General features: G+C 37.4%; 1 protein-coding gene across 2 annotated transcripts; it reads right to left on the bottom strand.

Annotated features, from left to right (window-relative positions):
* Window positions 1-151: 151 nt before the first annotated feature.
* On the bottom strand, window positions 152-11524 carry LOC132707618 (uncharacterized). Of its 2 annotated transcripts, XM_060679525.1 has the most exons (4): window positions 10827-11524; window positions 10307-10774; window positions 10070-10252; window positions 152-245 (listed from the first exon to the last, which is right to left on the bottom strand). In XM_060679525.1, the coding sequence occupies exons 1-3, from the start codon at window positions 11059-11061 to the stop codon at window positions 10080-10082; spliced, it is 876 nt and encodes a 291-aa protein (XP_060535508.1). In that variant the 5' UTR covers window positions 11062-11524; the 3' UTR covers window positions 152-245; window positions 10070-10079. The 2 variants fall into 2 exon arrangements, with proteins under 2 accessions (XP_060535508.1, XP_060535507.1); XM_060679524.1 differs by lacking the exon at window positions 152-245 and having other exon boundaries at window positions 10067-10252; window positions 10827-11523.
* Window positions 11525-12006: the final 482 nt, after the last annotated feature.

The raw sequence follows: 12006 nt of genomic DNA, 5'->3' as shown, positions 1-12006 counted from the left end.
GGTTATATTTTTGAGAATCGAATTGGAGGCATCGTTGTCGTATATTTCCATAAAAGATATCCCTACTTGTTTTCTATTCTTTTCTAGCTTCATCTAGGGCAAAGTTCTCTTCGTCGTCGACCGTTACTCTATGGTACCGGACCGGAAGTGCCTTAACTTTTCGATCCACAGTTTCATTTTTCGGCAAGTACGAAAGGTAAAGATGTACCCGACCGTCGCTTTGAAATTTTACATCCCTCCCATATCTGAAAGTTAGCATTTAAATATTTCTTCTCACCAAAAAGAGAAAGTTATATACAAACACATTGTTGAAAAAATAAAATAAAAATAGAGACTAACTAAATAAGTTTTTCAGAAAAACCACCAGCATTTTATCTGATGGCCTGCTTTTGTCGGTGGACTAGGAAATAAAAATCGATAGCTCGTTCGTTTCACTCTGAATGATTGTTTTACGAAAGGTTTTCGGAATTTATACAAATAGAAATTTTTGAAAATAGCCAGACTTTTTAATTATGAGATACTGTTATAGAGATAAAAGTGCAACAAAATATGCTTAATTGTAGTTAGTAATATCTGCAAAAGAAGTTAACAATATTTGCCAATAGAAAAAATTTCTTAATTATCAACGTGTGTGACACTAAGGTCACTGTTATGGAGATAAAAGTGCAACAAAGTATGCTTAAATTGCTATGTGTAATATGTGCAAAACAAGTTTAAAGAGAAACCGGTTACATGCGTGTTCTTTGATTTAATTAAATCTGCGAATTCTGGGTAAAATTGCTAATTCTACATTCTGTTCAATTTGTGCAACCATTTTTCTACCATATCTGAATCAGCGAGTTAAGTGAAAAAACGCTCCTGAAAATGAGGGAAGTTGCTAAGTAAATTAAAAGTTAAACTTCAAAAACATTTTTGCACTATAATTAATTGTATTATACCAAAACTTAGCCAGAAAAATTCTACTGTATTTATTAAGCTGATATTTGTCTTCCTGAAAGGGCATTTTTTTGGGTTAATAAGTGTCATTAAATCTGTATTCGTTGGTATTGTGTTTTATTTCGGCGACCTAGTAATCGCGCTCCGCGAGAAAAAAACTAACCGCGAGTAACATCTTGAGGTAAGAAACTATCTCAGAGTCGCGCGATATCCTAGGTCGCGGCGCGTAATTGCCATCGTAAAAGTGGGTAATAACAAAATGTGTGCTTTATTTAAAGGCAGCGACATAGCCTACGCTCGTTTAGCGCGACATTAGTCGAGGGGAAAGCACGCGCATAACCCGCGAAGGGGCAGTCGATTTTATCCCTTCAATTTATTTCTCTAACGACTCTCCCCGACCCACGTAATACCGAGAAAAACAGTATAGCAAAAAAACATTTTTTTTCTGTAGATCGCCATTTACTTAACGAAGGCGTGATTAATGACCCCACCTCGCTCCCAAAATATGAATTTTAAGGTGCTGACATCTCTCGTATACCAGTCAAACTAAAATCGAATTTTTTTGGTTTGGCAAAGAAGATATCTGAGGCTTAGATCTTGAGATATCAAATCTCCGCCGGCAATCGGCGGATGCAGCGGTTAGGAATAGATAATACTCATATGTTCTAAACCTCTTAATTTTGGAAATACAGGGTGGTAAAGTTTTCAAAAATAAAGTATATTTTTTTATATCCGTAATAGCACTTTGCACACTTTGAGAGAGCTGCCTTAAACGTATCTTGATCACAAATACTTTTGCGAGCTTTTAGAAATAACATTGCGGTGAACACGCGTTGCCTTGAGGCCTCAAGGTAGTTTCTGACAACAAGTCTGTTTTACAGCAAAGTTTAGTTTTTGGATGAGAAGATTAAACACAATAACAGTATAATGAGTAGGTGTGAATTCGCAATGTATTTGTTTTAGTGAAAAAGTAACAATTATAGAACACATTGGTAATACGTATATAAGTATTTCACGACTAATATCTTTCGGAAAAGAAAATAAAGCCACACATTCATCAGCTTTTAATTTTTTTTCAAAGATATCCAGGCATATTTAAGAACATTTCTGCACAAAATATAACGATAACTGCACAACATATTGGCAAGCAGTTGACAGATATCAGATGAGAGGTAAGAGCCTAAAATCTCACTTGTCGATTTCGATTAGTTTCCAGTCAAAATGGGCTTTTTCGCCAGTTATTGTACCGCAATCTGGATTAAACCCGCAAATATCAATTTAAATCCCCCTTTTAGGGACAAATGGTTGAGAGATTATAGTTAAAGGCGGCTTTTTTGCCCTATATTGATAAGAAAACCTGCAGATATTAGGCTGTGATGAATCTGTAATTATAACTGCACCATCAGTTAAACCTGCAACAAGATATTTTAGAGTCTCCTATTGCTTTAAACCTAGATATGTGGTCAAAAATTCGTTAGAACTAGTCAACATTGTTGCAAGCTAGGGTCCTTAATATTCTTCGCGGACGACTGCAACCAGTTTGGATTTAATCCCTCTTCTGATCCGACGTAAATTACGGTGTTTTCCTTTGTTTCGTTTTCAAGCCTTTTTGTTGGAATTTCCCAGTAAAAATAGATATAAGGGTCATAATTACTTTTTGATGGAGGCTGTGTCAAAAATCAAGACGTACTCTACTGCTCTGAAAAAAACGTAATGAATAAGAGTGATTCTGAACAAAAAGAAGTAGAAATAGTGAAGATAACAATTTATTTGGTTTATTTCAACAAAAATATGGAAATATAGTCTTAATAATTTTATGGTTTACGTTGGCAAATTGCGAAAAACTTTTTGTATAACGCACACTTATAACGGGTGTAACATTTTTTATTCAAAACTATAAATAGAATATCTATATCATCATCATTGTGTAAAAGAAAATGTCCTAATTTGTATACCCATATTCTCTATTTTGAATAGGTCTCTGAACAATCCACTAAAATATTATTTTGATTATTGCTTCAACTTAAAGTCATAGCCAACTGAGACTATTTAACAAATGAAAGAGAAGAGAGAACCAGAGATTAAAAAAAAATAAATTTGCAACGAGTTCTTGTTCGGAAGTATTTAGATCTCAAATATACCAATATATATTTTTAATAGCGTTTTTTGAATATCGTTTGCGCTGATTACGATTTGATTTTGATAATTTTCGTAGGTTGGATAGATCTCTCGAAAACCTCCTGTTCTGGGACTGATTTTTGACTTAAGAATGTGGTGTCAACCAATTCTGATTGAGTATTACATAATACCTAACTATATCAATTTCCATGAAGTTCGAATAAAGGATGCTCGAAATATCACGGGCGCCTCGCTTAAGAATTATTCCTGTTGAATTATTGTTTATGACTCAACTTTGATAATTCTATTTTTTGAATATATTTCACTGACACTAACGGTCTTCCTTAAATTAAATATGACTGGAGAGGATTAGATGTGAACTAAATATACTTTACAACGTTGTATTGAATAATGAAAATAACAGAAATATCAATTGATTGACGTCGGCATACTACTTCCTTTGTAAAACCAAGTTTGCCAGGGACAAGCGCATATTGGACAATCGAATTCACTCTCTAATTTATGTTTTAATTTTGTTACATCTTTCGAATACTAACGTTTACTAATAAAACATTAAATGTCCCTTAAAAAGACTTTCTTATAAGATCTATCAAGCAAAAAATAATTATGAAAATTGATCCACAAACAAACATTCTACAGGAGTAATGTTTAAGCTAGGTGCCCGCAATATTTCGAGCGCCCTGTATTTGAACTTCATGCAAATTAGTATGGTTAGGTTTTATGTAGTCCGGAATAAGAATTTGTTAATTGCCCTTCTCGATATTTGACATCAAAAATTAGTCCCAGTTAACCATGATGTTATAAGAAACATAAGATTTTAGAGCGTTTCTGAGAGTTCTACACAACAACCTGTATTCAAACATAGTAAAAATTGGTATAGGTTCTAAGAACTCCTATATAAGAATCCGTTGCCAATTTATTTATAAAAAAATCCCTTACTGTACTTCTCCCTTCCCTCTCTTTTATTAAATAGTTTTATGAAAACCGATGAAAATACACACTACTTTGTTTCGAAATCGTGGAGTTATTACGCATGCCTTCCTTTTTTTTTTTTTAAAGAAACTTCCAAAGGCTACTGTAATACTTTTTACAAAACTTCTAAATTCCTCCTGCGTCGGTTTTTGTTCAGTCAAATTTGCTAACGTTTCGTCGCCAATCATTCTGTTGACTCCTTCAGAGCTTTTGTAAAAAGTAAAAACCCTTGCTTAACTGCTGGCGAGATATGTGTCACAATAGTCTAAATTAGTCATAAACAAACATTTTACAAGGGTGTATGGTTTTTAAGTGTGACACACTGTATACACGAGAGTGTCCGTTTTAACTAATAGCACTATTGATACCTACTATTCTGTCAAATGACGAAGTCGATTAATTTGGAAAAAAGTTGCTTTATTTTCCATTCAAATAGAACTTACAGTATTGCCAAATTCTCAGGATAGTTTTTAAAAAACATCTATATCTATTGGGAGAGTTTATAATCCCCTGCTGCTCTGCAAAATGGCATGAGATATGTCTAAATATATTTGAACATTTTTTGCAGTTCACATACAGTGTGAACGCAGAAAATACCGACTAAGTATATTTTAAGTTCTCGTGAGTGGAAATAGAGATATTACATAGAACGACCATCTTAAAATAACATGTCGTACTTGATAGATTTATGATAGTTTTATGTTTAATTTTTATTTGTTCTTATCTTAATAACTGAAAATAAAATTAAAAAAATAATTTTTATTTATTAGTACTTATTGTTACAAAAGTATCAAAAAAGATTACCTTAAATTAATGTGGAGTTCCTGAGAGACTCACAGTTAATTATAAAATAAAACGTATTATAAAAATAAACTAACACAAAATATTTTTAATTATTTTCACAACCATCAACAAAAAACTTTATAAAAAAAGATTGAATTACCTTTTTATCATTGTTTTCAAGTTCATTAGTGATAATTAATGCTACTCATTTGTTCCGTAAAACCTCTCTTATGTAAAGTTAATGTCTGGTCTGATAACATCTTAAAAAAACTAAATACTATTTTTTTTTGAACTTCGTCATTGTGTGATACTAAACTTAACTTTTTATTAGTTTTTCACATGTCGTCAATCCGATGTGGCCAATCATCATGGTATTTCCTCATAAACCTAAACCTATATAATTGAGGTATTAGAAGTTTATTGTGACCATGTGTCGTTTTTAATTACTCTGCCGGGATTGTTTGTATAAGTGTAGCTTTATTTTCCCTTGTTTCCGCATGTAGTTTAATATATCCAGTTATCCAAACAATTTATTCTGAAAACATTAGAGATTTCAATATTTCTCGATAATGTATCAACGTGTGTTATTTTGTTTTCGGATCAGTGCTCCATTTCAAAGTCAAAATTTTGTATATTAAATCATCAGCGAGCTACTCGAGGCAAGTCCTTTTTGCTGAAGGTGGGGCGAACAGCACTACAATCAATTATTATTTTAAAATGTTTGCTTAAAAGGTTTGTTTAAAAATACATTCTTTTAGATAACAACTAACCAAGTAAGAGAAGATTTTGTCCACTATACGAATCGAGGGTATAAAATCCTAAAAAAAAAAATGATGCCTGTAGATTATAATTTCATTTTATTTTTCACACCATCAAAAATATTTCGAATTTCAAACAGATTTAGTCTTGGCCTCTCGGTTAAGGCGTCCGACAAGAAATCAGATGGTCCATCGCAGCGTAGGTTCGAAAGCTACTGACAGCCAACAACTATTGTTTTGCTAAAAATTGAAAATTTTGAATCGAAAATTGAGTGCGTAAAATCCTGAAACAGTGATGCCCATATATTGTCAATGCATTTTATTTTCCACATCATCAGAAATATTTGGACATTCATATAGATTTGTGTTGACCTGTCGGTTAAGGCATGTGACTAGAAACCTACTGACTCTAAGCGACGAATATTTTGCCTAAAAATATCCTTTCTTAATTAACAGCTAACCAAATAAGAGAAGATTTTCTCTTGGGAATTGATGGCATAAAATTTGAAAATATTATATCCCTATATTATAAATGCGATTTATTTTTCGGAAATATTTTAAATTTCAAATAGGTTTAGTCTTGGCCTGTCAGTTAACATAAATGCAATTTGTTTTTTACATAATCAAAAATATTCCGATTTTCAAATAGATTTGGTCGGCGCTTGTCGGTTGTCTGACTGGAAATCAGATTCTCCGTAGCAGCTTAGGTTGAGAACCTACCTACTGCAAACCACCGTTATTTTTCTTAAAAATATCCAAGAAAAAGCTTATATTATAGTTAGCTTATATTATAGTTAGTTAGTTATAGTTATATTATAGTTATTATTCGTGACTTGACCATCCCCCGTCCCCCGGGGGAGATTTTGTGATTGTAAATTTACAGATTCCCAAGCAACCGAAAAAAAAAAAATAGTTTGACCATTCTACGAGAGATGTCGCCGCCCATTAAGAGCTCAGGTTTCGATCGCCAGATGTCACCCTTAATGGGGGGTAGGGGGTAGCTTTCGCGTTAGTGCCTTTTTGGCAATTTCGCCCCGCTAGGGGTAGTTTTTGCGTTAGTGCCTTTTTGTTTTGACGTATTTTTGCGCGAGGTGAAAAAAGCGACCGGTGTGTCGCGCGCGGTCGGGGGATTCGAACCTCGAACCCGTTTCGAGCGCTACGTTAGTCGAGCCTAGCCGACGACGATTTCGCGGCGGCGGCGACGATAAGAGAATTCAACTAATAAAAGGTCGTCGAGGTCGCTTAAAATATAATAATTTATTGACAACATTTTTTTTTGCGGATTAAATAAAATGCAACAGGGAAAAAGATGTTTAATGACACTAATATCGAACAAATTGTTTTATTAATCATATACAAAACCCCATCAGGATAGACACATATTAATAAATATATTCGAACGATATGCATATATAAATAGCATATATGGACATAAATAGATACATAAATTAAACACAAATATAAACTACAATCATCTAAAGGAATCGTAACATATTAGTTTGCCAAAAGAAATATCTGGTGGTCGATCAATCAGTGATTTTCCCGCTGTCCTTTGAACCAACTAAATTTCGATGGCCCCAAGCTAGCGTGTACTCTGAGCCGGGTATAAGATGTCGTTTGTCATCCGCGTAAGACAACGCCACCTTATTTTTCAGTTCGACGTACATATCATGTAAATGTGAGCGAAACGAAGACATTTGGCGCAAGATTAGCGTGCCTTCCTCGTGGACAGCGCGCTTATAGTCGTCGAGACTAAGTTCGCGCTGGCTGACCGAGTCAGCAACGCCCTTGGCCTTTTTGGTCAACTCGTTGCCGTCCACATTTACGCAATAAGCTTTCGCTCCCGTACCCAAGAATTCCCACAACGGCCGTCTTGCGTACTCGTCCTTCATTTTACCAAGAACGGACTTGTTTACAGGAATGCCGTGTTGGTTGTTCTCCGAGTAATTAGAAGTATCGAATTTGTCCAAATTTTCTTTCATATCTTCGTAGAAATTTTCGCAAAAAATTTGGACAACGAGGCTGTCGGTATCGGTGTAGAGTAAGACGGCTTTGTCGCCGTACTTAGCCTTTAGATAGCCGTAAAAAAAGTCGTATATGAGAGTCTTGGATATGTCCAAAATGCAAAATCCGGCGTAAATAGGCTTATCATATACGACTTTAGTCCTTTCGATCTGGAGAGGTCTCGCGATTAACGCTTCTGCCCCCAACCTTTTCCCAATATTTTCCCAATGGGAAACGAGCCGCACGTCCACCCTTTTGTCCACATTTTCCATCGTTTTTCCAAACACAGCGTTATTCATAAGTTTGAAAAAATCTTTTTCAAACTTATTTTTAGCTGTATTACGCATCGCCGTATTCAAGTCTATGTATTGTTTTAGCCACGGAGATTGATCGAAAACAAGAACGCGATGGTTGCGAACAAGCTTTAAACCGTTGCTTAAAGCCTGTTGCAGATTCCTATAATGCAATACATAATTACGTTTATTGTTTAAATTTGGAATAAGTTTTCTCATTTTGGTTTTCGCGATTGGCGAAACGATGGATTCCGGGCAAAAAGGCAGTTCGTTGTGTGCGTCATGCAGCACTTCCGGATAGTCCAAATCTACTTCGAAAATATAGCCCCTAGGTGAATCGTTGGGGATACGCGTAATATCTAAATTTTGAATTTTGCCCTCCTCCAACCACTCGAAGTTTCCCGTTGGGAGGTATTGTGACATGGCCGCCCCGTATAAATTGGTAGCGTCCAAGTACATGACGTAAGAGATAGGTTTGGAAGGGTCGTAATTAGGTAAAAATTTATTATTAGCCGCGGCCTTTCTCACACTACACTGACTGACTCCTCCGCGGATACCGTGCTTCAAGAAGTGTATCATGTCCACGTCGGTCAACAGGTCCAGTTCGACCTTTGTCGCCTTCAGGGCGCTCGTCCATGATAGACCCGGTGTCGTATAAAACTGACTCGGGTCCAGACCGTACGTTTTCAGACACACCTCTCTGAAGTTTTCAAAAATATCGGCTAAAAGTAAAACGTCGGATTTTAAATAAATATCTGAATATTCGCCTAAAGTTTTACATTTGAACAAATTCCACACAGTCCAGGCACGCTTGTAATCCTCCCTGGTTATGTTGCTCTTTCGCATGGAGTCATAAAAGTCCTCGTGCGATGGCAGTTTGGTTTCGTCTAATTTTGAAAAAGAATCTAGATACGTATATGGAAAAACGCCCTTCTGTCGAATAAGTTGAAATTCTTGTTCATTTTTAAAAAATTTTTTGACTTCCCGACACTGACTATCGTTCAAATTTCGACTCAATCTGTCCAAACTGGATGCCATAAATCGAAATGAATCTAAAAATCGGAGTTTTAGAAATACCCTTTTCCCTTTGCCTCCTTTCTCCGACTCAATGTTATCGACTAGGACATGTTTCGTAAAGGAAATGTAACGTTCCTTGTTTTGGGCGATGACATCGATCTTTTCCCCTTCTTCAGCCATAAATTTTACAAATAAATGACTGTCGAAACCTAAATGGTGAAAAAAGACAGGGATGTGCCGCGCAACTTTGAAATTCAAGTTGCAAGTGGAGTGAGCCGCACCTCGAAATTCGCCCGTCATATGACAATGATCCCTTACTTTTTCGTCCTCTGCATTAAATGGCTTCTCGCAAATGTGACAAGCCGCAGCGTTTCGAAAGCCGGTCTCTTGTTCAAACGATAGAGTGGTCATGGGCACGGAAGTTTTCATGAACTTGTTGTAGAGCGCTTTGCAGTCGCTCTCCAACCATTCAATGAAAATTTTGTGTGCGCCCCGACCTCTGTACTGTTTAAAAGTAGACTGGGAATCGTCAAAGTCACATTTGACATAGTAGGCGAAAGAGTAAGGCTCGTGAATATGAGTTTTGACGATAAACGATTTGTCGGGATTCGGTTCGCCTTCCACCTGTAAAGGAGTCATGACTGTTTCAAAGTCCGCGTACACAACAAAAGGAACTTTTAATTTCTTTTCAAATTCTTCAAATTTCAGCTTATTCGCGGGAACATCTTTACCGTATTTATCCTTGCGCAATTCGGTGGTCGGAAGTTTGATGGAAATGTGAGTGCAGTCGTGTTCTTTATGACGCTTTAGTTTTTCTTCGTTATAAAAATAAACCAAACACCCATCGCATAAAAACTTTGTAGAGGACCTTTTAGTTAATTGTTTTAAAACCAACCGAGACATACTTCTTATTAAACAATAATGATTTTCTCCATAGTCATTACTAATTAATAATAGGTTTACATGTCTCTCTTTACGAGATTCAGTAAAATGCAAAGGACCAACGACCTCAACATCATTACGGACTTTGTTATAGACTCTCTCGAGGCCATAGACATTGACCGAAATTTCATTAAGTCGTTCAAAAGTGGATATGTCCTTAAGTTTAACGGGAAAATCGATACCTGTAAAATCCAGCTCGTTCTGAAATTCTACATAGTTACTGACCCTGTTAGCGTTATTTGTCCAGTGAATTGGGTGAAGAGCAGCCAAGATCGACCGTATTTTGCAAGTTCAAAACAGCTTTTTTGGCTTCGATTTCCTTGGGCAGGCTAACATAGGACGACGCCCTTAGGGGATTGTACTTGTTAATCCCTATTTCTAAATGGAGAAGTTCCTCCAACGCCCAGCCTGTAAAAAAGAGAAAGAAATTAGTTCGGGAATATACATTTTTATGAATCATACCGCTGTCCCTTTCCTGAAACTCGGACGCTTTGGTAGCCAAGATGTCGACGAACTGGACGTATAGCTCCTCCAGATCGGTGTTTCCGCTCACCAGCCGATATTTGGTATTGAAGGACTTGACCTCCTCTTGTTCCTTCGTCTGCAAGAGGAAGTTTCCGAATAGCTCCATACCGACTTTTACGTTGCCGTAGCGTCGGACGTGCGACTCTACCAACGTAAGGATTTTGGACCTAAGGTGGTCCAAGAAGCCCTTAACGTCGGTAGGGTTAACGGTGGACGCCAGACGGTATGTAACTATGCGGTTACGGAAGGAGGTCTGTATCATTTCTACTCCTGGCTCCTGCACCACGCTGCATTTTTGGCGGTGAGCCAAAGTACGCAAGTGTCCTTGCCATCTCATTGCAGGAATGGTCAAGTTACACTGCGTACAATGGCGCGTGAATGATGGTAATGATGATGATATCGAAGCTATAAAATACAATATGAGAATTGTTTGGGATATAATATCAAAAATCCTTACCTTCCGGTAGGTCAAGTCTCGGGCGCTTGGGTTCGTCTGCAGCAATAGAGGCGGCGGCGGGTCTTTTCGCCTTGGGAACCTCATGCTTCTCGCGTTTATGGCGTCGGAGAGCCCCCTCGGATTTGTATATCCCGCCGCAAACGTCACAAATTTGTACTGCTGCGCGACAGTCCCCGTGTCTCGCCAGGTGGTCTTTACGGCTGAACGAGCGGTTGCAATATTCGCAGGTGAACATTTTTATTTGCGGCGAGGAATAGGCGTCTCACTCTCCAACTGTTCCAGATCTCTACTTGACACTTACCTTTTTTAAGTGGTGAAACACAAACAAAAATCCAAAGAATGAAGTCTCACTATGGCGGCGGTCACTTGTTAATTAAGCCAATTTTTCTGGGGTAATGAATTTAAAATTACATTCGAGAACGTTCCTTTAGAATAATTAAGATTTGTGTTGGCGAGAATTGCGCAATATAACGCGACCCGCTGATAAAATTGGTCGTAGTTAGCGACCTAACCTAACCAAACCGTCGTCGTATGAGGCCGCTTCGCTTCGAAACTCGACCGTTGGTTGCGGCGTGAATGTAAATTGCAGCGCGATTGTGTGCGATGACTCAGGCGTACCGCCGCCGTCGCGTTTGACAACTGGCTGATATCATTGCCCGCCGCGTCGCCGGTGTGCGGCAGCGGATGCATGACATCATCGCTTTGCGAAATGTTTAAACTAAACTTTGGCGGGTGAGATCATCGCGTCGCCTGCCTTCGCCGCAAAAAAAAAAATGTTTTAAACGAGACTTTCATATTAAACCGCTTAGGAACGGCAAACGTGTTTTCCTGCGACACAAAAAATGGTTTAATCGAAACGTTTGATATTCTTACCGCATGCGTTTCCTTCGACATCGAGTTTATCGTCGCATTTCCTTCGACGCGAACAAAAACGCAAAAAAAAAAATCTCACTCCGTAATTTCATTTTGTCAGTATGTTATACTTTGCGTCACCAAAAATAATTGTTCGATCGCAATGCGAAATAAACATTCCTGTTTAAAGAAGCAAAATGGTCCATATCTGTGTCGAACCTGTAGAAACCTGTTCCGTAGAGGTTTTGGGCCTGTTTAAGGCTGTCCTAGACCTGTTCGAGAGCTGTTCCATAGATATTTTAGACCTAATTTAAATCTGACCAAAAGC

This window comes from Cylas formicarius, unplaced genomic scaffold (assembly GCF_029955315.1).
Source record: "Cylas formicarius isolate icCylForm1 unplaced genomic scaffold, icCylForm1.1 PGA_scaffold_9__14_contigs__length_23061073, whole genome shotgun sequence".
Lineage (NCBI taxonomy): Eukaryota > Metazoa > Arthropoda > Insecta > Coleoptera > Brentidae > Cylas > Cylas formicarius.
The sequence above is the reverse complement of the archived record's forward strand: the minus strand, read 5'-3'. Positions and strand labels throughout refer to the sequence as shown.

What these genes read in the sequence shown, in the direction of transcription:
- LOC132707618 (XM_060679525.1), bottom strand. Translation starts at nt 11,061, where the DNA reads ATGTTCACCTGCGAATATTGCAACCGCTCGTTCAGCCGTAAAGACCAC. An exon ending in GAGACTTGACCTACCGGAAG is followed by an intron (nt 10,775 to 10,826) that starts GTAAGGATTTTT and finishes TGTATTTTATAG; the next exon opens with CTTCGATATCATCATCATTA. An exon ending in GTTTCAGGAAAGGGACAGCG is followed by an intron (nt 10,253 to 10,306) that starts GTATGATTCATA and finishes TCTTTTTTACAG; the next exon opens with GCTGGGCGTTGGAGGAACTT.